General features: G+C 35.9%; 2 protein-coding genes across 6 annotated transcripts in view; one reads left to right on the top strand and one right to left on the bottom strand.

Moving 5' to 3' along the window:
* Positions 1-7,411: 7,411 nt before the first annotated feature.
* Positions 7,412-16,648, top strand: LOC117122798. Of its 2 annotated transcripts, none has more exons than XM_033268536.1 (10): positions 7,412-7,511; positions 9,482-9,541; positions 10,222-12,504; positions 12,959-13,117; positions 13,509-13,597; positions 14,137-14,325; positions 14,553-14,672; positions 15,161-15,251; positions 15,700-15,827; positions 16,218-16,648. In XM_033268536.1, the coding sequence occupies exons 2-10, from the start codon at positions 9,482-9,484 to the stop codon at positions 16,447-16,449; spliced, it is 3,351 nt and encodes a 1,116-aa protein (XP_033124427.1). In that variant the 5' UTR covers positions 7,412-7,511; the 3' UTR covers positions 16,450-16,648. The 2 variants fall into 2 exon arrangements, with proteins under 2 accessions (XP_033124427.1, XP_033124428.1); XM_033268537.1 differs by lacking the exon at positions 7,412-7,511 and adding an exon at positions 7,714-7,775.
* Positions 16,649-17,517: 869 nt separating this feature from the next.
* LOC117122799 (lysosomal alpha-glucosidase-like) overlaps positions 17,518-25,864 on the bottom strand; it is a 26,496-nt gene continuing 18,149 nt past the window's right edge. For all 4 annotated transcript variants that reach the window (XM_033268539.1, XM_033268538.1, XM_033268541.1 and 1 more), the window contains exons 10-18: positions 24,188-24,275; positions 23,549-23,666; positions 22,894-23,027; positions 22,451-22,623; positions 21,589-21,737; positions 20,819-20,960; positions 19,963-20,179; positions 19,461-19,663; positions 17,518-18,602 (exon numbers count right to left, since the gene is read on the bottom strand). In XM_033268539.1, coding sequence (XP_033124430.1) covers positions 18,540-18,602; positions 19,461-19,663; positions 19,963-20,179; positions 20,819-20,960; positions 21,589-21,737; positions 22,451-22,623; positions 22,894-23,027; positions 23,549-23,666; positions 24,188-24,275 — 1,287 coding nt within the window. In that variant the 3' untranslated portion in view covers positions 17,518-18,539. The remainder of the gene's footprint in view (positions 18,603-19,460; positions 19,664-19,962; positions 20,180-20,818; positions 20,961-21,588; positions 21,738-22,450; positions 22,624-22,893; positions 23,028-23,548; positions 23,667-24,187; positions 24,276-25,864) is intronic.

The raw sequence follows: 25,864 nt of genomic DNA, 5'->3' as shown, positions 1-25,864 counted from the left end.
TGTGAAGAAACGTAACAAAATACTATGGGTCCTGGCTTACAAAATTCATGCTAACTAGACGCGGATCCAGACCTTCGCCCACTGCGCCCAGGCAAAGGTCGGGGTGAGAATTCAAAATAAAATGTTGACCATTTTTTCCAACAATCATACTTACTTTCCTTGACACTTATTTTGAACATTACCATTAGGAAAATGTTTAAATCCACATTATCCTATACCTTACACTTTTAAACTGAGTGTACTGTAGGCCCTACCAGAGAGAGAGAGAGAGAAAGAGGTATATTTCCAATACATTATGGTCTTCCACTTCTATAGCGCATGATACAGTGCATAACAAACGTTATGTAACCACTAATAATACTTAGGTCCAGTGGCGTAGGTATGGACAGTGCAGTCAGTGCACAGCACTGGGGCCCGGGGCTATTGGGGGCTCGTTCAATAGGTCTAATGATCTAAAAAATATAACTTTAAAAAAATCCTATTTAAACTTTAAAAGGACTCTTCAATAATAATAGGTTTTAGATGCTATATATTATTGATTAAATTCATTACAATTTACGACACTGACTATATTCATTACAATTTACCTATTACCTTTTTCCCAAACGCTGCAAGTTAAAAAACAACAAGAAACAAGCCCTTACGTATACACATAAAGAAGGCAATGCTAACTCAATAATTGACAATGTTTATGCCAATAATGACATGATTAGTAATGTTGCTTCGCATGAAGGCTTAGGTAGTGATCACATAGGTGTATCGTTTAATATCAATATTAAAAATGAAACCATAACTAGACCCAGTGGGTCCTTCTATTTTTACTCAAAAATTAATACATGCGAGTTTATTGAATGTTTTTCCTCATCAAGCTGGGACTTAGATTGCACTAATGTTGATACTGCTTGGAAAAGCTTTAAATCTAAGTTTTTAGACAACTTAAACAGGGTTGACCTACGCGTAAAGCAAAAGAGCCTGGATCACGAAAGGCATTCTTATAATGTGTCGTAAGAAAAATCGACTTTTTAAAGCTGCGGTAAAATCAAATGTAGACTCTAAATGGGAAAAATACAAAGTTTTTAGAAATAAAGTAAAGCGTTCAATTAATAAAGCCTACACAGAATATATAAGGAAGCTTTCCACAAAATGTGATAATGGTAAATCTTGTTGGGCTTACGTTCGTAATGCTCGGGTAAAACCAAATGTAAATATTTTTTTTCTAAAGGTAAAGTTGTAACGGATGTTGACGAAATTGCGCAAGCCTTTAACGATTTATTTACTTCTAATTTTACAAACGATCCAATATCAAATGACGTTTTGTTACCATCTCATTGTAGTAAGCACGTGGTCTCCTTCCACTCGGTGACATCAGAACTACCGGTTCTAAGATTTTTTTAAACAGATTACCAGTTTGAAAAAAGGCAAATCTTCTAGACCTGATCACATCACATCGATAATGTTAAAGCTCTCAGCTCTTTACATTGCGGAACTGAAACTGGTGCCCTACCTGCAGAGTGGAAGGAGGCGAATGTTGTTCCAATTCATAAGTCAGGAAATATTAACAAAATTGAAAATTATCGGCCCATTTCCCTCTGTTCTGTAATAGGGAAATTACTTGAAAGAATTGTTGCTGTTAAACTTAATAAACATCTGCAGGATCATGGTCTATTATCTGACACACAACATGGTTTTGTTAAAGGTAAACCCTGTTCTACTCTAGTAAGTACTGTCTTTCATCATTGGACAGGAGTGCTAGATGAAAGGATGCCACCCCATATAGATGCTATTTTTTTAGACTGGAGCAAGGCTTTCGATAAAGTTAGTCACAACATCCTGCTCCGTAAGTTGCACAATTATGGTGTTTGTGGATCTGCTTTACAGTGGTTCAGATCATACCCCAATGACCGTTTTCAATGTGTTAAGTTTAGGGGAGGTCAATCTATAAAATCCAAAGTTTTATCTGGTGTCCCTCAGGGATCCGTCTTGGGACCTACCCTTTTTAATCTTTTTGTGCTTGATTTGTCTTCAAAGGTTACATCGTCGATACCGCAATACGCCGATGATACTTTATTGTATAGAATAATAAGATGTAAAGATGACGAAACTGCTTTACAAAAGGATATCAATGCTATTTTTGAATGGTGTTCCAAAAATAAAATGTACCTAAACAAAGAAAAATATAAACTTATGCACATCACCAGATCTCGTTATCATAGAGAGAGTGCATCGCAATATAACATCGATTGTTGTAATTTACCTGTTGTAAACTTGTATAACTATCTTGGTATAATGATCAACTCACATAGGAAAATAAATCAATGTTGTTAAAGCTAAGGCCTCCAGAATTTTCGGTTTCATTAGACGGATTGTAAGATGTAAAGAAAAGGAAGTATTAATTAGGTGGTTATATCTTGCCCTGGTACGCCCTCTCCTGGAATATGGAATTCCAGCATGGCTTCCATACCAGAAAAGTCATACTGGCTCTCTCGAACAAATTCAGAGAAGAGTTACAAGATCTTGCTTTTCGATTTCTTCTGGCAAACTTTCCTACAATGATAGACCAGCCCGTCTTAATTTAATTTCTATTGAAGACCGTTTTAAAATTTTAAGTATTTCATTTGTTGCTAAATGTTTGTATGGTATTTTAAAAATTGATATTTGTAATCTTATTTCAGTTAATTTACGGCATTATGATCATCTTAAGTTTACTCATTTACACAAATGCCTTTAAGTTCTTTGTTTTTAATTGTTTTCAACGCATATGGGAATTGTTTCCAGTTAACCTTAGGGATGAACTTTCTTGCAATATTTATTAATTTATTAGAAAACTTAAGGGGCATTTTAAGCCCTAAATTTTAAACATTGTACTTTGTAAAAAAATGATGATTATTTTACTGCAAGCCCTATTTTTTAATCTAAATTGTACATAGCTTGACATTAATTCAGATTGTATTTTTTTTAAATCTTCTATTTTTGTATTTTAATGTAACCGTACTGTGTGGAGAGCCCCTTGACAGCAGACATCTGTTTTTGCCTTTGGGCAATTAAACCAGGCAGTCACGGTTGTTCCTTTATGTTTTTTTTGTGTATACTGGAAAAATAAATGATATGATATGATATGATGCACTACTTTTTTGAAATCACATTTCTAAAGCAATAAAATATCATCACGCACATTTGTGTTTGTGGTATTAAAGTTGGTTGTACTATTATTGTGTACGTTTTTGAACACTTCAGATCTTCATAACATCATGAATACATTTTAGATTAAATTCACTGCAAGTAGGTCGATGACTGTTCTATTATTGAATGGTAAATGTTATTTTCGTGACGATAGACAATACCTGGATTTGCGTTAGGAGAATCAATTAGGGGCCTATATGTATTTTGCCCAACCTGTCGTGAAAATATATTGAATAATCAGTGCGTGATTCAAGATACATTTTTAAATCACATTTCTAAAGCAATAAAATATCGTCACGCACATTTGTATTTGTGATATGTTGAAGTTGGTTCAACTACTGTGTACCTGGATTTACGTTAGGGGGCTTTTATGTGCAATTTTGCCCAACCTGTCGTGAAAATGTACTGAATATTCCATGCGTGTAAAAACACTTGCAAAAAATGCTCAGGCCTATAATACTTACTTGAATGGTAATTGTTAACGTGATGAAATAAACAATCAAGGGCGTCGATCCGTGGTTGACAGTGGGGTGGTGGGGAACGAAATGAAAAATAAAGTCTTGGTTGGGTAGCAGGGGGCGAAGTCCCCGAGAAGCTCTGGGGCCTATAGCCTTTTAATTGATTTTAAGCAATGCAATTAACATTTATTTCCATACGAAAAATTTAAAATGTCCAGTGGCGGATCCAGTAATTTGAAATAGAGCTGTGCCCAGTGAGGGACCTTTATAGATGGAGAGTGTAGACGACCTCATTCCCACCATGGTTCGGGCTGAGGTAAGAAAATTTATGATTATGGAACCTCTAGTTGGTCGGAGATGGCACACTCAGACTAAATTTGAATATAATTTTCATTTTTCTCCACTTTTAAATTTCGAAAAAATAAATAGGGTTGGTGGGCCGGCTGGGCCCCTTGAATCTGCCACTGAAATACTCATCATAAAAAGTTTTAAAAGTTATCCTTTTTGTCATAATTATGCCTTCTTATATATTTCGTGCAAACTAACATTCATAAAAATAATGATTTATTAACTACTGATTAGCTTGTGACGTATTCAAAATTCAAACCATGAAAAACAAATAAGATAAACTTAAAACAGTGATTAATTTAGTCTTTTTGCATGTACACTACTTTTAAAATCAATCAAGAGATTTTTGCTTTTCTTCCCTTTTTGAATTTCACATTTTTGTATTAGTAATATTACGACTACACTATTGTGAGTGGAAATAATATCAGTCTATTGTCAAATAAAGTGAAAACACCTCGACCAGACCAAATAACGTAAAATTATCAGCCATATGTATTGCTCCAAAAGCTCTAAAAAATACGAAATGTTCTTCTTGCAACATTTTCAACCAAGTTTAAGAGCGAGAATAGCCTAGCAAAAGTGTTTCACGCTGACATTAGATGTTTTAGGTCATATTTTGTCTTTCCACAGTCGTATCTCAGCAAATACTTGTCGGATTTTTGTATTGCCTTCTGTATTTGGGAGGCAATCCTTTTCTGATTGCTTTAGTATTTGTTTCAATTGTATTGCTTGAAAAAGTCACCGTCATTTTCCACTTTTCGATTGGTGCTATGCTGACCGCCCACCGCATAGAGGCTGCATTTTTACCTCTAGCGACTTCGTTGGCTTTAAATTGCCATTTCGGCTGTTCACCAATCAAATATCTTATTGTTCATTCCCCTTCCCCACCCCCAACGCCCAGCAACCGGAAAGCTGAATATTCATAGATCCTTCTCATATAAAATATATAGATTCCCATTGAATGAAAACAAAAATCACCATCAAAACACTAATTTCAATATGAATTGAATGAACAATCCTGTCTTGAAATTATGCCCGCAAAAAAAAAAAAAAAAAAAAAAAAAAAATTGGTTAGTGTGGGAATCGAACACACAACCTCCAGTTTGCTATTCATTATCCACCATCAACTAAACTGCCTTAAAAAAAACAAACAAAACAAAAAAAAAAAACCAAATAACAAATTGGTTCGTGTGGGAATTGAACACACAACCACCAGGTTTGCTATTCTTTATCCACCTTCGAAAAAAAGTTGGTTCGTGTGGGAATCGTACACACAACCTCCAGGTTTGCTATCATTATCCACCATCAACTAAACTGCCTTAAAAAAGAAAAAAAAATTGGCTCGTGTGGGAATCAAACCCACGACCTTAAATTTCTTTTTTTTAATTAAAAAAAAAACCTGCCCCGTGTGGGAATTGAACCCACGATTGCCGAGTTTACTACTCCTGATCCAGCATGACTAAACGGAGGGAGGTAAACCGCGGCCCCTAAACCATAAATGCGATAAACCTAGTACCACACCAAGTACCAGTTAGTCAACTCTAATCCTAATAGAAAAAAATTCTTCGTATATATACACTGCAGGTTAATATTATGCATGGTCATGGTGTAAAAAAAAATGGGCCGTGGGCCAAGAGGGTTTATTTTTTGTCTAAAAATGTATAATTAAATTTATAATCGATTTATGATTGTTACCATCTTCATAACTTACACACTTTTTTTTAAATAGACAAAAATTCATTATGGAAATTAGAAAAAAATAGACCAATCATATTACGGGATTGAATGTATTGTACTCGTTGATGACGTCGCGAATTGCGAAATAACAACAAACAACAACCTTTCATAATCCAGCCTGGGAACCAGTCAATTCGAGCAGATGCCACTTCGAGCGAAGGCCAATTTGAGCGAATTTGAGCGGATTTTTTTCGAGCGGATTCTAGTTCGAGCGGAAGAAGATCCACTTGTGAGAACAACAACCTGTGCGAGTTATATACGAATTACTTTAAAATTTCTATTTTTGAGCTAACAATTTGCTCAAGCTTTGCCTGGGAGGCAGGGGAAAGCCCCAGTCGGTTCCGGAGAAGACGCCTATAGCCTTATGTATAGCATGTCGTATTTAATGGATTTTTAGGTTAACAAATAATAAAGTTCAATTTGTTCTGAATGTATATGGTAAGTGAATGCTATTAGGAATAGAATTTCCTTTATAGCCTGCCATCTCTATCTTAGAGTAAATAAATATATAAACAAACAAACATACCCCCAGTCATAAAAATAATGATATATCTTAAATTATACTAACTTTTAGTCAATGTTATCCTTTCCACCTGTTTAAAAAAAACAGTGGGTTTTGAACTTTAGAAGAAAATTGGTATGATGTCATTATTACTGTACTGTTACTTGTCACAGGGGTGTATCCAAAATTTTTCAAAGGGGGAGGGGGCACACAACAGTTCCTGAATAGATAAATGAGTAGCACATAACATTAAATGCATTGAAATTTTTAAAATAATGGCAAAACCACCCCTGTCTCACACTACTACACCATTCATTTGTGCACCTTCTGACACACCTACATACGTAAAAATAATTTAAATTCCTATGGTGATTAACAATTACACAATTAAAGTTTCTCCCATTTACCAATATAGGCCTAAATCGTCAATCTACAAATACAATTACAAAATTGTATTATTCAATTACAAATACAGTTTACTTTTTTAAAATACAAAACCCCAATCAGTGGCGGATCTGGGGGTGGGGAGGGGTGGTGAATAGGGTGGCTAGCCACACCCCTTTGTGTAACGTGAAAAAAAAAATAATGGTCACTCGTCTTGTGTGTGTGCTTCTCGTGCATGCACTCTAGTAAAACATACACTTTCTTTTTTAAGCTGAAAAGTGCGCAATTCTATTATACTGTAGTTTTAACTTGTTAGAAGCCATCTTGGTAGTCGGATTTGCAAAGACTGTAATTCAAACATGCAGTAATTATCAAAAAGTACCAAAAAACACTTTTCAGAACCTTAGTAATAATAGCATTTTTTGCATTTAAAACAAATACAAGAATAGGGCGACGATAAATTCGCCCTTGTTATAGTTCGCACTAAATGCATCCGCTCGAACTGGCATCCGCTCGAACTGACATCCGCTCGAATTGACATCCGCTCGAATTGACTGGCATCCCTTCACAACACTGTACAACTTTCCCACTCTACTGGGGCTGGTTGAAAAACAATATTAAAAAAGGTCTGTACTATTATCGCATAGGGTTGCATTTGTTTTACGTAATGCACTACTACAAAATTTCCGATTTTTAGCAGCCTTTCTAACAAATTCCTAAGGTTAATATGTTTCCAAATATATATCCCATTGTTTTTGACTATTTTTAAAGAGAAAAAGCAGACAAATGAAAACATTAAATATTTTTTGTCAATTATATTCTGACAGTCCATTATGGAAAGCGATGCTCGGCGGCGAATTTAGAAACCTCGACGTATAAAGAGAAAAAGCAACAACTAAAACGTAAGAAATAATGGTGTTACTACTTTTGTAAATGTAAATTTTAGGGTTACATTTACAGTATTTCTGTGGTTTCTATGGTCTGTGATGTTATTCATAGCATAGGCCTAGTAGCGATCTACCTACTACTAGGCCTAGACCTGAGCATAGCTAGGCCTAGGAAGGAGGACTGTTTCGGCCGCGCACGAACACATCTTATCACATACCCCACCATAGCCTAGGAGACAAGCCTTAGCATAGCGGCCTGCTAGCCTGGGCTAGGTTTAGGTGTGTGATGTAGCCATTCCGCCAGATATCCAGGCGGTCCAGTACAATCTCATGCGTATATTTTTAGATTATTTGCATTAAAAGTGATAAAAAAAATCAATTAAATTCATTATATAAACAGGGGTGGCGCCAGGACTTGCCCGACGGAGGGGCTAAAGGCCCCGACGGGTGGGGGGGGGGAGGCTAGTGGAGCGAATCCAGTCTCACTTGGTGGGGTCCAGGGGGCTTCTCCCCCTGGAAGCCATGGATATTTGATGAATTATGGCGAATTTTTATTACTTATTTGATAGGCATTGAGTTACTATAATATGACTTCATGTAGACTGTGCTTTCTAATGTTGACATCAGCTTCCAAAACCAAAACATTTCGAATAAAGCAAGAAACAAAAAGTATGCAATGTAACCATCTAATTTATTTTCAAATCCTCATTCTTGAAAGTGAAATTCTATATTTTGAAAATTTTGCATGAAATCTGTCAACCACGTTGTCATGGTCGAGGTTGCTTCACCTATCACGTATTATTATTATTTTTATCATTATTATTATTTTTGTTGTTGTTGTTGTGATGAAAAGTTAACACAAACAATATGGTGGCTAAACGAATATTACATGTAAATATTTTTTTTTATTTGTTTGTTCCCCGACAAAATTTATCGTCTTCCCCGACGGGGGAAGGGGGCCTATAGCCCCCCAGCCCCCTCTGGCGCCACCTGTATATAAATTGTAGAGTTGGCAATATTTGAAGCATTGAAATTGAAGGTGTTGTTTGTAGCCTAGCCTAGTAGTAGTAGTTTATTTATGGGGAGAAGGCAGTGGTTTGCCAGTGGGCGTGGCCCTGAGCCAATGGGCGGGCCCTGCTTACTTGGGCCCATGCCCCCTCCCAAACATAAGAAAAAAAAAGAAAATGATCATCTTTAGCAACATTTAAAGGTGTTTAAATGTTGGAATTTTGTCTTCAAAACTATCACAAATGTATCTCAGTTATAGACTGATTGCGCATGGCTGCGGTTACTCACAGTTTTCTAATGCAGATGCATCTTCATCTCTCGCATTAGTCTAGTGTAAATTCTACTCTAGGTCCTCCAAATCGAGAGAGGCCTAGACCTACTATATTTTGTTGACTAATAAAATTAAATTTTTGATGTTACCAAGTTACGAACAATATTATGTCGGGGAACCGAATCTCAAAAGTATTGTATGTGCAGAAACATGTGTATGCGTTGTGGGCAACTCAGAACCGTCCATTTTCCAGAGGGGTATAAATGTTTTTAACACGACGCGTGTTGTAGTGAACTTTTCACTGGGTACACAAATTAAGCCTTACATTTTTCGGAATCCCCACTGAATATTGGTATGAAAACAACGTGCATTCAATCAATAAAGGTTGTTTTTATCAAATGTAAATATGATTTACTGTAGCTTTGGTTTAATGTGAATATTCGATAGATTCGAAGAATATAAAGAATTTGCTAAATGTACACTAGGGACAAAAAGGCTAGGCCAAGCTGATTAGGCCAAGCCGTCCAAGCCTTAACGGTAAAAGTGGCCATCCTAGATAATTGTTGGCCGTCCAAAAGACGACCGGACGGCTCACTAGCCAAGCCTATTTGAGCAGGTCTCCGCAAACCTATATTTCTGTACAATACTTACTTATTTTTAATATTATGATTTTGAATTTCATTGTTACTTTCAACCATTTTTACAGATGGAGGAGAGAATTAAAGAAATGAAAAAGAAGTATGCCAAGATTCAACAAAATGTTCAGGTTTGATTTAGTTGTTTTAAACTTCCTTGTCTATGTTGTTAAGCTGGGCATGGACTATCAGATTTTTGTCAGACAATGTTTGATGAAACTTCCTTAGGTACAGTCCTGCTGGTAATGGAAAAATCTGCCTAGAGTGATATGCATGCGTAGTGCATCCATCAAGCAAGCATATTTCTGGCCTCTCACATGCTTCTCCGATTCAGAAATAGGCTACACCGATGGGCTAGATCTTCAAATTGTTTTTGTCTCGCTTTGTATGTTTGTTACAATAGCTACTTATCATCCAATCATTTATTAGCGGGGCATTTTACCGGGACTACGAAATATTTTCCGGCGGTAGGTAGTGCGGGGACTTTAGCCGGTGATGTACAATGCCCCGCATTTCCGGGAGGTGGCTGGGACTTTCACATGCACGTAACAGTTTAGTAAATTACATCCCGGGCAAAGTCCCTGCTAGGCCCGGGAAGGGGGGTGGCGGACTACAATTGACAAGTGCATAATGAAAATGGAGTAGACATATTCACTCTCCAGTGCAAAATTACCATCCTTTAATAATCTTAGGTCTTGTCAACTGTTAGTGACAGACAATAATAAATCTGATAGCGAATGAAACTTTCTACATTTATCCAATCATTTATGGTATACCTGTTTACATATATTTTTTCTTACTTTAATTTTAGAGGTCAGAAAGAGCTGCAAAAGCCAGATCACATGTCCAAAGGAAATTAGCAGAACAAAGAGCCCTTCAGAATGCTGAAGCCACAACACAGTATCTAAAAGAAAGCAGTAATGTATCATGTCCATCTACAATGTCACGATCAGATCAGTGTTCTTTGCCTGACACTGATTTAAAAAGAACTTCTCATAATGATTTGAAGCATTCCAAGAGTAGCGTGTCATTTTCTCTTGGAGATAAAGCCAATTTAGAGAAAAAGTCTTCAGACAGCAAAGAATCTGAAAGCAGTGTGAGCCAAGTGGGTCTTGAAAAGGGTGACAGTCATGGGATGCCGATTAATTCTGCTGTACATGGAGTTAAGTCAGAGTCCTCTGAACATGTTCAAGGAACTGACAAGAAAACCAGTGAAAATGTAACAGTTATTAAAAAGAGTCAGGAATCTCTAGGAAGTGGAAAATCTTCTCAAAGGTCATCATCAAAGCCAGGGAAGCAGCTGAAAAAACAGGTGCGGCGATCTCGGGATATGGAATACTTGGCACCAAGTCTTAAAGAGTCCATGGAGTTTGATAGCTGTGGAAATAGTAGTCACACCTGGATGGATGACATGCCATATCCTGCTGAGTATTATGTTAGAAGAACAAGGAGTATGAAGTGGAAAGAATGGTCAGGGACTTCTTGTAAATCAGCACTACCAAGGGAATTAAAAGACAGTCCTGATACAGTCTCTGAAAAATCTTCAATACCTGACAAAATGAAGAAGGCAGAACATAAATCACCTGAGGTGTGCAGTCCTCAGCCAAGTATGACAGAGGGTAAGATTGACCCCACAACTCTTTCATCGGATTCCGATCAATCTCAATCTATTCTCCAAACTTTATGCACAAGCTCTGATTCACGGATATCGTTAAGGAAAGAGAGAAAGAAATCTTTGAGGTCTTCCCAAAAAAGCTTCAAACAAATTTCTGAAGTTGGTAGTAATGAATTGAGTGTCTCTTCTAAAGATTCACCAAAGTCATGTCCAATTAGAAAGTTAGAGAATGTTACATGCCAAAGTGCATCTGAAAGTGCAGTACAAATTGGAAGTAGGAGACGATCGAAGTTGTCACGTAGGAAGGTAAAATCATGTGACAATAGCCCATTAGATGTTCATCCCAAAGAGCTAATCAGCATGGATGGTGACAAATATACGAGAAATTCAGCAAAGATATTAGAATTTTCTGACATAGACAGGAGTGATGAAAAAGTATTAGAATCGTCCATTAAGAACCAAGAACAAGAACCTATCTGTTCAAATCAACAAATATTAACTAGAGAACATTCACAACCTGTCATCTCATCTTCTAATGAAAAGTATCACAAAATCTTTCCAAAGTATCCACATCATCTTCTTCAAAAATCTGCAGATTTTTTTCTTCCTGACTCTGAATTTGTCCACCTGAAAGTTGCTAAAGTTAGAAACTCACCTGTCATGGCAAGGCAATCCCCTAAACATTCTGTTGAAATAACAAACACCAGCTGCAAAGTCTTAGACTTAGAAGATGATTCACATTGGGAGTGCATACAATTAAATATGCAACAGAAACATGCTATAAAAGCATATCTACCTAAAAGTATACCAAAAAATAAAGACTTTCAGTTTGAGGAACTCTACTCTGAATCTAATGAAATCTCAAATAAAAATGCTGAAAGACCTATTACAGATGAGGATGCAGTAACTCTAAGACCTATGTTAGAAGACAACCAATACAGCGGGTCTTTGGATCTTCTTTGCTCAGAAGGTAGTAGTGCTCTTGTATCTGAAGTGCCATCAATTATTGGTGAGGGTGATTCTTTGACAGGAGCTGGTCTGAATTCTGAGCCACTTGTTTCCAGTGGTAGTGATGGTATAAATTTAATAATTCAGTGTGAAGAACATTTTGAATCTTGTAAACAACAGGAAGAAAAAAGTGAGGTGGAGACCCACAAAGACAATTCTTCCAATTCAGAATTGATGAATGTAAGTGACAATGACGTGATGTGTCCTGGTGAAGAACTCATGGCTGAAAATGATGGCAACAATTCTGAAATAGGGATTATGCAAAACAATTTAGAAAGAGACAGAGAAAGAACACCAGTTGATCTCATGATGAAAGACTCAATTGGTAGTAATGTCACACAGGAATCCCCTTTCTCTGGCGTTGCCACAGGTACTCCTCCTCGGCCAGCTGAAATTCCTGATGCCCAAGCTCTTTGTGGTAAATCAGAATCATTGGAAGAATCAGCTGTACAGTTCACTGGATGTCTTTCGGTTAGAATGTAGTTTTTTCAATTACATAAACAGTACTACATTCTGCATAGGTGATCACATTGTTGTTAATTATTCAATTGATTATACAATTTTTATTGTCATATAATAATAATAGTAATAATAATAATGTTATATTTATATAGCGCATATTACACATAGCCCTATGCGCTTTAACAGAAAATTTATATAAGGCCAACCAAGAAAAGAATTATAGTAGGAGCCTAATAATAATATTACCTCTAATATAAATGAAACAGGGCCTTATTAGTTATTCTTTTAAATTTTATTTTAATCTGACTAACTTAGCCCTGTACTTAATGAAAACAGTATCAGTAACTAAAAGAAGTAGTTTCTTTCTTTATATGTCAATATAAATTTTAATACCCATTTGTGTAATCACAAACATTTATTAATAAAAATAACCAAATAAACTTTACAGTTCTTCATTCTACAGCATGACATTAATGGTAGTGTTATTTGCTTTGATGCTGTAAATTGTGTGCAACATGAATCAGTGTCATCAATTGCAGTTGTCTGCTTCGAGAGGTCTTTAGTCATGTGGTCAGAAAAAGATGGATGCTGGGCAGTTGAAGCTACCCTTGATCTCACTCAAGTTAGTATTGTATTAAATTAAAGTTGCTGTAAATATATGTGAAGAGAATTTTTTTTTTTTTTTTTTTTTTAACTAGTATGCATACACAAATACCTATATTAACAAACCTTTCTACCTGCTGAAATATGCCTTGACTACTAGCAAAATAGCTGTACAGGCACCTACCACCTGTCTGCTCAAGGTGGATCAAGACTAGTGATGGAATCAGGATTTGCCCTACAAGGGGCCTGACACTTTTTGGCAGAGGCCAGCAGCATTAACTAGGTTTAATTTTGACCAATCCTGTCATGTTTTCTTTTTCTTTTCTTTCTTTTTTTTAAATTTTTTTTATAAAGAATGGTATATTTGTAAGGTCTTCTCGATGTTTCACATTTCAAATCAATCATTTCAGGTGGAATATTTTGAGAGTGTTTGTTTAGTGTGTGTCAACCAAAGCATCTGGTTGACCACTGGTGGTGTCTTCCCTTCATCCTGTTTGAGGTTTGTGTTTATAAGCATATCATATCATAGCATATTGTCAAAATTATAAGCATCTCTGGAATCAGTTCTAAATCTGAATCTGAATCTATACTGACATAGGACCCCACTAGAGTATGCTTCAGTGTGCGCCATCGATTTGCAAATATTATACATGATAATAATTATATAAATTTTATTTATTAAAAGTATATCTGACTGGTAAATGATTTTGAAATTGTCAAAAAGGTAAATAATTTCTCAACTGACATATGAATAAGTGCTCATTGAACTACCTTTATATAATTATGCTTCAAAACTTGTCTTTTGAACACAACAGATAACGCACTTAATTTACCAACCTAATTGTTAATTGTGCTACATAATATAAAGATTAATTATTAACAGGAGTTTTTAAGCATGTTTTATACAAGGCTTTAAGATAAGGGAATTCTGGAAGAGACAAGCATTGTTAACCATCAAATTACAGCGTCTTTACTCAGAATATAAAATGTACAGGTATTTTGATTTAATTTATTATTTATTTTTACCTTTGTTTTCAGGTTATTTCATCTTAATATTGACGGCACACATACACTTCAAGAGCGTATGATCAGAGTATCAGATTCATATGCCAGAGGTCACATAAGCACCTTGTGTTCTATAGCTGATGTTGGCATTGCAGGTGCTTTTTACCAATGTCAGTTTAACAGGTCAACTCTCTTTCATATACCTTTGGATATTTTTAGCAGGTAAAATTAAAATTTTAATTTTACTTTTTGTTTACATTACTGTATACAGTATTGTTTACAATCAAATAATGAATTTGAGAATTGTATTACATTTATGATCAACAGTACCACAATTCATTATTTTTCTGTTAATAAATTTTGTCATTCATTTTAATAATTAAATTATTCTTTATAATTCTTAATTTAAAGAGATTGATAACCCATTATCTTATTCTATCTTGATCCAGTAATATACCAACTGAAGTCTGTGAAGTTGGTATCTACCCTGGTAAGGTTTCATCCGTCATTGAAGTCACTGGCACACAGCATTGGATTGTGGGATTGTCTAAAGACGATGTTGTACTTGGGTAAGATTGTAAAAGCATTAGTTTTGTATTAGTATTAGCCATCTCATATCATATCTTCACTCACTTTTGTGTATATCCAAGTTCAAGGCATATATGCACATAATTCAGCCTATCACAAAGCATGTATGAAATAAATATGCATAATACAGAATATGCATAATATTCTATATACAGTACATTTATTCTAAGAGATTAGATTGAATGATACCGTAAAGCCTGGTTTCCATAAAATTGCTACGGTGTTTTAAGCGCAATCGTTGTACTGCGTAGCAGTCCCCAATGCATTTGGGATGGCGCTCTGATTCGACTGATCAGTCAGCATCACCGAAAGCTGTCGGCGATCGCGTGTAGCGGTTGTATGGGATCGAAGCTTAATCTTGCATACATTATCACAAGTAAAAGTACATTAGTGCATATCTTTGCATTGTTTATATTGATTCAAGTATTTAAATTATTATTGCTTTTCATTTCTTTTGCACTTGGTGTAGAAACCTTAAATTGGGACAGATTGTTAAGTGCATATCATGGCCAACATCTTTCCCTGAAGCACCTGAATGCCTAAAAGCTTCCACTGAAGGGGTAAGCATGTGTTAATATTTAAAATATTGACAACAATTTCTTTCTATTTTACAAATAATGATATGAAGATGTAATTAATGAATTTCATTAATGATACGGTTAATAATAATTAATATATAATTATATACCTGTACAGTATTTATAAAGTGTCTATACTTGAGTAAAAATCAAAGGCATGTATGTCCAATGAATGATATTTTATCACTGGTGGATTCTGTGGGTGAGCAAAGGAGAATAGCTGTGGCTTGGTGGTTAGGATGCCCCCTTCTTCAATTATAAAGTTCCTGGGTACTTTGCTCAACCAAAAGACTTTTTAAACCTTATAAGAGACTTATATAGCATTGATGTTCCACATGATTAACTTTGCAAGGTTGGTAAATTATGGTAAAAAACAGGAGTATATTTCACCCCTTCCTCCCAAGAATTAACAGTACGTTATATTAATTAGGGTCTTCTGTTTATGGTGCTTGGTTGTCAAAACAACGGAGGATGCAGCCGATTAGATGTTGTTAATCCAGAGGCAGGCAGAACATCAACACTTTTAGAGTACACAAATGAAGACAAGCAGCAGTTAAGGTATGATGATCAAAACCTCCTGCTGTCTGTACAAAGTATTCCATGTAGTTTAGTACAACGCATCAACAAATGCATCCCATTATACTCTTGGGTAGAGAAACACAGATGATGTGTCTTGTCCATATGCTGTAAATAAGTTGATTATGATTATTCCCTGTGGTTGTTGACATACCTCATAGATAAAGAGAGCAACTTTCTCAAGCTGAACTGTGAAGATCGTTTGGTCCCGGGTTCAATTTTCTCTCCTTGTGTTTCAGCTGGAAGGCTGAAATGTAAGTTTCAAAAAGCGCACCGTCTTTCAGATGAGAAGCCATTGGTCCCATGTGCAAAATGGCTTATGTGCATGTTAAAGAACGAACGCAGTACACTCTTTGACTTCTTCTCTTGTAGGTATGTTAGTGCAGCAGCAGATGATCAGTACCTAGCCATGTGCTTCTCAGACGGCAGCATCAGCTTTTGGAGCATCTACTCGGGCCAGTTGCTTGTTCATATTAGAGAACCCACCAGTGATGAGGTGCCCACCTCTGTCAGGCTGCTTGAGTCGACAACCAATGATAAGACGTTACTTTGTGTTGGATCACAGAATTGTGTACATTTTCAAGCATTGAGTCTACTAAACTGACCTTAAAGTTTCAACAGTCTAGTTATATTTTATTTGGTTTTAAATATCTAGAAAACCAAGACACCACACAGCTACTGAATACAAGATGAGGAAGTTGAATAAATTTAGTTGTTAAAGTTAAATCCATGTTGCATATTGTATTTTATTATAACAATATTTTATCATAAATAATACTTCATAAATAAAAGCAAAATAATTATATTGATGATAATGATAATAAACAATACATATATACATGACATCAGTTTTCATGTTCAACAACATGTGCAACAACTGAGTAGACATGGAATACCAGATAACTGTATTGTTTCTTGGAAATGCATTTTAATAGTTAAGATTGCTTATTTTGCACTAGACATGTGGTCAGCATGAATCAAATCATCTCTGATGTTTATTTTCTGTGTAAAATATCGCAGACACTGTACTAGTCTTGCTATCATAGAAGTAAAGTACCAGCATATTTAAAAGGGGAGAGTTGACACTCGATACACTCTCCGCTCACTGGAAATGTGTTGAGTCAAAAATAACCTTGACCTATTCCCATTCAGCCTTTCTGATCCCAAATCATCAATATGTCAATGCTGTTAGCAGTGTTGGCTCCATAAATTTGCCCACGAGGGACCAAGGGCCCGACTAGAGCATTGGCTAGGGTCCCAGAATAAAAAATTCCAGGTAGGGTTCACGGGGAGAGTTTTATGGCTTAGCATGGCTTAAATTATGCTTTTTAACCACAATATTAGCGTTGGAAATCAAAATGCTGTAAATGTTATTCGGATAGGCACATTTTTTTTTGGTTTTCATCGAATGACCTCGTTGTGGCGTTGAAAGACAGACGTCCAGGCTTGTCCGATGGCGGGGGGGGTAGATAAATTCCCCTGCCCTGTTGGTGTCACCACTGGCTCCTAGATACCCATTGAAAGCAAGACATTGTGCAACATGATATGAAAAAACCCAATGTAAAAAGAACTTACAAAAACATAATTAAATAATTCATCTCTTTTGTTGTTAAGCTGAAATGCCAATTTTTAAAAATAATGACGATACTGCAATAAGTCTAAGGCATACCACTTGAGTGCTATTCATTTTTTAATGTCATATTCCTGTATGTAATTTTTGTTCGTATTTCGGCTTGTGAATGGAAATCAATACACAATGTGTATTTGTGCAAGTTTGGTTTCAGAGCCTTTGCAAGCATTTATAGTTAATGTATAGCATAATTATTTAAATATTATATTTAAATTGTATATGCAAAGTACACTATCTATTTAAAAGAAATACACATCAAAATAATCACACAACGATGTTTGATGAGTATTTGATCATTATGTATTTCATTATAAATGTCAAAAACTGAAAGCGCATGGTTTAGTTTCAGAGCAAAATTTTACATTAAAATCTTCATAATAAAAATAAATCTGTGGTTTTACCACAATTATGACGTGAAAAGGTCACAAAAACTAAATATCTAATAAAATATTTGATGTTTACATCTCTTATGGTATCCTCTTAGGAGATGATAGCAGTATATTTTGATGGCCATGCCATAAGGAAAAGTTGGGTTTATTTCTCCATGATTGAACTGGTGGCAGCACCAGAAATTCGCTAATGTAGGGTCCAAGGTCTGTCCCCAAAACGAGGCGCTAATTGCCAAACAGTCATCAAAATTCACCTCGGCTTCATGAACCCCTGCAGCACCACCCCTGAAATTGGGGTTGAGATACTGTCTGCCTTCTGAACATAGTTGTTATTAGAATACTGTACTGATTGCTAACTCCAGTACATTCGATTCTAAAAATTTAAAGCTGTCTACCTATAATTTGCCTCTGAAAATTTCTGTTTAAAATGCAAGATTGTGAAATTGTATTATTGAAAACTATTCAAACTTGTCCACACATCAATTCTTCATATTCAATTTTCTATAAGAATGTGAAAACCGATAAGTTATTTATTCTTCTTATTCATATTCTATATCTCTGAAAAATATTGCATTGAATAATGGTAAAAATAATAATTCAATGATGTCTGTCAGAAAGTGATTCAAATACCAGCGTATACTAGAATTGACCAATAGAATGTTCTGTTACATTTCGTTATGACCAAACCAAGCTGTTCATTTTGTTGAATGGAAGTCTCAGATTCGTAACTGTCAATACCTGCAGAGACAAGAAGATACATTTAATATTAAACATTAATAACTGTAAAACGTGTTGAAATATGGAATCCATTGTTTAAAGTCAGGCTCGGGAGGAAAAAAAATTTTTGATATGTTGTAGAACTGATTTTTCTAAGACAGAAAAAAGTTGTTTGACGAAAAACTGGGGAACGGTGAATGAGATACAGATTTTTTAATATTTAAAAACTGGGGGAAAAAGGGGCACTGTCCATTTTTACACCTTATTTTTACCCCCAGTTTTTAAATATTAAAAAATCTGTATCTTATTCACCGTTCCCCAGTTTTTCGTCAAACAACTTTTCTGTTTTAGAAAAATCAGTTCTACAACATATCAAAAATTTTTTTTCCTCCCGAGCCTGACTTTAATTTTATATTTTTTAATTTTAAAGAGAAACATGATTTACTTTTTAAGCTCTACCCACTCTTGATTGTATCATGCAAATATGGACAACATTAACAACAACAACTTATGGTGGCGGCAACAATAATATTTATAATAATAACTAGGCCTACAGCAGATCTCAGGTATCCTGGAAGTTCTGAGTATCTTCGGCAAGCTCATCTACCAGCTTGTCAAATGTTAACAGGATGAACCTTCCAATGTTTCCAAAATATATTTCAATATTTAAAGCATTTCTTTTTTAACCAACATTCACAATACAACAACTTGTCCTATCTGTTCATAAACTACTAGGGACTTCTGTAGCATGTCAAGTGAAATCAAAACTTGATTGCCATTTACATGTATAAAATGACATTTACACCACACAAGTCACTACACATTTCATAAAACCAAATATATAGTACCCAAATAAATAAAAAATTAAATTATGCCTACCTTATATTGGGAGTCATATGTAAATTTCACTTGTTTTCCATTAGCTAACACCTTTGCAGGTGTAGTTGTTATTCCAAAGATTTTGATTTCTCCAAGAAGCATACTGGAAGATGATGTGAAACCGTCTTTAATTGCATAACTTTTTATCTCTTGGTTCACTGCCTTGAATTGCCATGTACTATATTTTCCATTTTTAATTGTATCTGAAAATGGATTAGAGAAATACATCACATAGTAAAATGAATACTCCAGTATTGATCTATTAATTAAATATAGCACCTCTTATTTGCTATCATCACTTAACTCTTCCTATTGTTGTTTCATAACTCCCCAAGGCACATTATGCATCATTCAAGCAAAAGGTTAACCATTACAGAAGGTAAGCGCCGCCACATACATTACATTTCTTTATAGTACATAAGTCTTAATAATTCTTTGCCCTCAAAACTACCCCACATTTTCGGGTACCCTGTATGTAAAGCATGTAAAAGCATCTCGTTACCTAAACTATCACCATCATCCCAGTACAAATCTCCAGCAGCAAGACCATTTGCATCTAGCGCCACCAGCAGGTTCATGTCATTCATTCTGGTTACAGTAGTTGTGGTATTAGCATATTGCCATGGCAGTATATGCCCTGCCCTCACATGAAGGTTTATCTTGTCAAGAGGGGCATCAAGACGGACAGACTGGGTTGATGGCATGTTGATGGTCTCGCCCTGTTGGAGTATAAGGTGATGACTTTAAAACATTTTCATGAGTATAGACCTAACTTCTGTAACACAATCCTTATCATCGTCATCTACCATACTTATCAATAGATCAATCAGCCATCATCAATACTATCATTAGAATCATTGTCTTTATCAGCATCGTCATCATCATTGTTTATTTTTAGTAACATTCCTGTCATAAAAATCTTACAAACTTCATGATCACTATTCTTACTTTTACACCATCACAAAATTATCATTATACACATCATTGCCATCATAAGCCATCAACCACCAAAATTGTCATCAGCAACAACACAAGAATTAATGTATCATTGTTAATTAATCATTATTATCTTAATTGCAAGAAAAACACTGTAGCAACAAAGTAGTGATATTATGGAAACTGGCTCTGTTAATTAACAGGACAATTATTAATTAGAAATCCAGGGAGGACTAACGTCAAGGGTATGTTTATAAATCCAACTCATCTACCAGCTTGTCAATTGTTCACAGGACGAACCTTACAATGTTTCCAAAATATATTTCAATATTTAAAGCATTTCTTTTTTAGCCAACAATCCAGGGAGGACTAACGTCAAGGGTATGTTTATAAATCCAATGATTGATTGATAACATACTAACCGTTATCAAATCGTACCATATACCCGAAGGTATCATGGCGTCAACTGTGGTGGCGCCCTGTGTAAGAACTGGTGAAATCATCAATGCTGGACCCCATAAGAACTGCTTGTCAACTGTCCTTAGAGCGGAATCATCAGGAAATCTAATTATTAAAAGAAAACAAAATGTTTTAACATTTATTAATTTTTATGCTGGACTGCATGGAACTTCAACTGTTTGTCAATTGACCTAAAATTGAGCTATCAAGAAATTAAGAAAAATAAATTAATTAGGAAATCAGTATTACATTTTGTATATTAAAAAATAAACAAATGCAGAGGAAAAATCAGTAAAAATTGAACTGTTTATTTTAACTGTGTCCCACTGGACGAAGATTACGTGAGCCTTTTCGACCAAAATCGAGAGAGAGGGGCCTAGGCCCTAGCTATGCTAGGCCGAAATCATTAGGCCTTGGCCTAGCTTATAACATCATGCCATGTGCCCAGGTGTTATGACCTCTCAACAACAACCTATTGAACACAACAGGGTCAGCCCAACCAATATCAGCACATTACTGTACGTCATCGAACTAATAACCTCACGACCAGATTGAAGTAACAGGCAGTTGAAAGATCTCGAGATTGCTGATTGTAATTGAAACGTCCAGTAAATGCTGATGTTATTTTGTTTCATTCATAAACCAAAGTTAAACACTACATTATAGGAACCAGATGAATTTTTTCAATGATCAAAGTAAGTGGTACTGTAGTTGGTAGTTGAAGAGAACTTACTCAAAGAAGAGTGGTCTTGCTACTGTGCTTCCATTGATGTGTGAATGGTAAAAGAGCGTGTAGAGATATGGTAGCAAGGCATAGCGAATGCTTAAAGCTTTGGCGGTTGACTTCTGCATTGCTTTACTAAAGGCAGTTGGATCTTGATCCTGAGACACAAGACAAAAAAAAAAAAATTAAAATTAACAAAATTATCTACGAAGGAAAGTGATTTGATTTGACTTTATTTGGCATCATAAAAAACAGTATATACATTACAGATAAAATACATAAAATCGATAAAATGTTCATATACACAAAGGATGCCCGGAACGCCCATAAAGTCCAAAAACTTATTTCCAATGGGGTACGATTTTGAAAGTGTTTGATTTTGAAAGTAGAGATAGTTGATGAGGTAGAGGAAGGGTCAGTAGCATACCTAGGATTGCTGAATGGGGGGTGATCGGGGAGGGGGAATAAAAAGTGGGAGGGCTTAATGTTTAAGTGAGGGGTTCTAGTTGGCAAAATAAGGTGATATGATGTAATTTTCTAACTACTTTTTTTGTTTTGAAAATTTCCAGTGGGGGAAACTGGGAGGGGGAGTGTGAGGAAACATTTAATGGGAGGTGAGAGTTTGATGGTGAAGAGAGAGTGAGTTTGATTGCAGAAGGGAGTGAGCATGATGAGGCAGGAGAAAATTTGATAAAAGAGAGTATGACGTAGGGAAACGAGAATGTCTGATAAAGTAAGAAAGAATTTGATCAGAAAATAAATAGCTCAAGTTTGTACGGTAGGAGAAAGTGCTGAGGGGAAAGGAACAGAATGACAGTAAAACTGATGATTCCTACATTGGCAATGATGATGAAAATAATGCTGCAATTACCTTACACTTGATAGGTAAAGAAGGGCAATAAATGGAGTTATGATTCCTCGAGAATGGGTAGAAGGCGCCAAGCTGCATCCAACGTTGACACAACTCCTCATTGGAATTTCCGTTGAACCCGCAGATGTCAGCACCAACCAATGGAATTCCAAAGAAACTGAATGACAGGATTCCTACACAAATCAAAAACAAAAATTGACAAAAATGTTTAAGTAACTTGGTAACAATTTGTTTGAAATTAATGGATGCATTCAAAGATTTGGAACAACAAATCACTTTATTATATACATAATTTCTTCTATTTATACAGCATCCATATTCCTATTAAACTCGTTAATGGGTGTGTCAAGGTTAAAATGTCAACATCATACATTTGACCAAAAATTATGACTAATGAAATACAATGCAAATCAACTCATCAGAGCGTTGTGGCAATAATTTACCTGTAATAGAGTAGTACATATCTGACCACGCACTGTCATTATCACCAAGCCAATGTCCACCATACTGTCCGCTCCCTGGGAAGGTGGACCGAGAGATGATAAATGGCCTCTTATTACGGATGTTGATTAACACCCTGAAAGCAAAATTACCAAATTGATTGAAGATGTAAAGTGTGGAAACACTGGCATTAACACATGAGAACTGGGGGGGGGGGGGGTGTCAGTGAGTCTGGAATCATATTGTTACTCACACCACAAGCTAACACAAAAAAGTGCGTATCTGTTGTCAAGCAATTTTGTATTCTTTACAATAATAATACAGTAATGACAACAGCGCATATTTTAACAAGCTTTTTTGTTTTCACAAGCTTAAACACAATCTACTTTATCAGTGTCAGTCGGCCGGCTATTTCTCATTATATAGGCTAGGGCTAATTCTAGTGTTCCATGCAAAAAATAACCACTCTCCCCATGAACTTTAGTTGATAAAATGCTAACTATAAAGCTAAAATACAGGTTTAATTATTAAATATATCATTCTAAGTTTGAAAAGATTTTGGGTTGGTCAGGCTTGGGCAAAAAATTTTTTTTTTATCCAATGTCTCATCATCTGACCTATGACCTGTTAGGTACGTGATAACAAATCATAGCTTACTGATGAGTAGCAACCATCTCTGAGTAGCCATACAAATTGTGAAGATTATAGTGCAGGCCAGTGTAGTGTTTAGCTGTCATACACAGTGTCTTGGACCACAGCTTGCCTCCTGTAACCTCTTTAAATATGAAAAACAAAATATTAAGACACATTTATTATCAAATCATATATTAATATTTAAAAAAACATACTAAAAGCATAATATGATCTGAAATAAAAATAAAATGTACTGTTTTTATGAAATATGTTAAGTGATTGCCCAAAAAAAAAAAAAAAAAAAAAATGTTTTTATTGGAACTTTTTACTGGAATGTGGTTTGGCTCATTGGTTTCCATTCTGGTTGTTGAACTTGTGGTCAGGTGTTCAAATCAAACACTGTTCAATTTTGGCCCGCCATGCTCAGATCCCACAACTTGCACTGTTGACAGGCTGTCAAGTGGCTGCGGCTATGTTCCAGCCCTAGGTACAAGCATTTCATGGCATAGAAATAGTAGTTAAGTAACCCCTTACCTAAAGTGGCTTTCAAGCCTTGTTTGGGGTGATTTCAGTGAAAAAAATAATAATATTGAAGTACATCAAGTATTAAAACAGTTTAATTTTTGTGGCAGTAGATTTTAAAACATTCAATTTTGAACTCACTTGGTACATATGGAGGGTTTTCATATGTACTGTTGCTAGGACAACCATTTGTTGATCCATCAATCATATTTGATGGTTCGTTCATATCCTACAAATTGAGAAATAAAAACAATGTATTTTAATATGTTAATAAATACTGAGAACTAACAGTAAAGAAAAACATGAAAAATAATTCATATAACTTACAACTGAATGACAAATTATGTATGTAGTGTATACTTTTTTTTCTAAAGTTAAATGAAAAGACTAATGCTGACTTTAGGTTTATAAATCAGGACATACATTATTAATATCTTGAGGTCAATTTGGAGAAATCAATCAGAGGATGGCTAATAAAGGACAGACAATATGAAATAGATGGCATAAGAGAATAATGGTAAAATAAAAATAACCAACAAGAAACAAGTAGACACCGTAAGACGCCGCGGCGCGGCAACCGGCTTGGATTTCGCTTGGGAATTCAGGCGAAGGATGAGGTCCGGTTGGAGTCCCACAACCGGGACAGGGTGGGCGGGACGCCCAGGAGCCGGCGGAACCGGGACCGCCGAAGCGGCCTGCATTCCGGCGAAAACCTCCCGAGCCATCCAGCCCACCTGCTCCGAAATCAACGAAACCAGCGCCGGAAGGACCCGCCGAACGCGAAGCCGATGAATCCTCCAACGGTGGAGGCGAGTCATCCGGCGCCACTACAACCCCCGACGCAGCCGGCAGCGAACCCTGAGATCGAGTGGCAGCCTGAGCTGCCCAATCAAGAGCCGCCGCAAACTTAGTCGGGGGCCAGCGCGCACAAAACAAGAAACAAGTAGATTAATTGGAATATACTGTAACTGTTTCACATTTCTGCGCAGATGGTGTTTTTAGCTGATGCCAGATGTTATCGATGAGGTTGAGATCAGTTTATTCAAGCGGTATTTTCCACCAGTTGATACCGTTTGCTTCCATTTACTGTCAGGCAGATGACACGTGTGCTTAGGATTATTATCCTGTTGGAATCTGTTGGTGCGATTCAGGAAACACAGAGCGAACAAAGGGAAGTAGAATGGCTTCAAGAAAGTTCATAAACATAAACGTCAGTATTCATACTCCCACCGAAGATCAAAGCATTGGTAGCACCCCTTTAGACTGATGCTACCCCATACATGAACTTTAACTGGATGTTTAGCTACCGGTTTCAACTTTGGCTCCTCTCCAACTTTGTAGAAACACACCTTGCGCCATGTTGCTCTGGTAGGCCATCAGCTGTAGCTAAAAAAGTGACCAGAAAACAAGTTCCGTTCCAGAATAATGGAGACTACTTTTTGGATGCATATATTGTTAATTCAATCCTTGCTACACATTGTGTTAAAAGTTCTCCGCAATAAAACCTGCAGTTTTTTGTCAGGACACCTCCAAACATGCTGAATATACCCCAAAATAGCCGGTTTTGAGGTCTGATACCATGTTTAAGCGTCAACAACTTCGCAACTAATTATATGTCATAGTCACAATTTTCAGCGTTAATAGAAGTTATAGTTTTAATTTGACAACTAAAAGCTGGTGATCCAATTCTTATTGGCCTTTATGTAATCGGAACTGGAAAAACGGTGATTTACTCAGAAAAACTAGTTTTTTCGACTAAAATGCTATGTTTAACTATTAGTAACTTTGAATATAATGATACTTGATGCTCCCAATTTT

This window comes from Anneissia japonica, unplaced genomic scaffold, assembly GCF_011630105.1.
Source record: "Anneissia japonica isolate Jap-2015-1 unplaced genomic scaffold, ASM1163010v1 scaffold288162_len571657_cov150, whole genome shotgun sequence".
Lineage (NCBI taxonomy): Eukaryota > Metazoa > Echinodermata > Crinoidea > Comatulida > Comatulidae > Anneissia > Anneissia japonica.
This window is presented reverse-complemented; position numbering and strand designations above follow the sequence as displayed.

What these genes read in the sequence shown, in the direction of transcription:
- LOC117122798 (XM_033268536.1), top strand. Translation starts at nt 9,482, where the DNA reads ATGGAGGAGAGAATTAAAGAAATGAAAAAGAAGTATGCCAAGATTCAA. An exon ending in TTCCCTTCATCCTGTTTGAG is followed by an intron (nt 13,598 to 14,136) that starts GTTTGTGTTTAT and finishes CTTTGTTTTCAG; the next exon opens with GTTATTTCATCTTAATATTG. An exon ending in AAAGACGATGTTGTACTTGG is followed by an intron (nt 14,673 to 15,160) that starts GTAAGATTGTAA and finishes CACTTGGTGTAG; the next exon opens with AAACCTTAAATTGGGACAGA.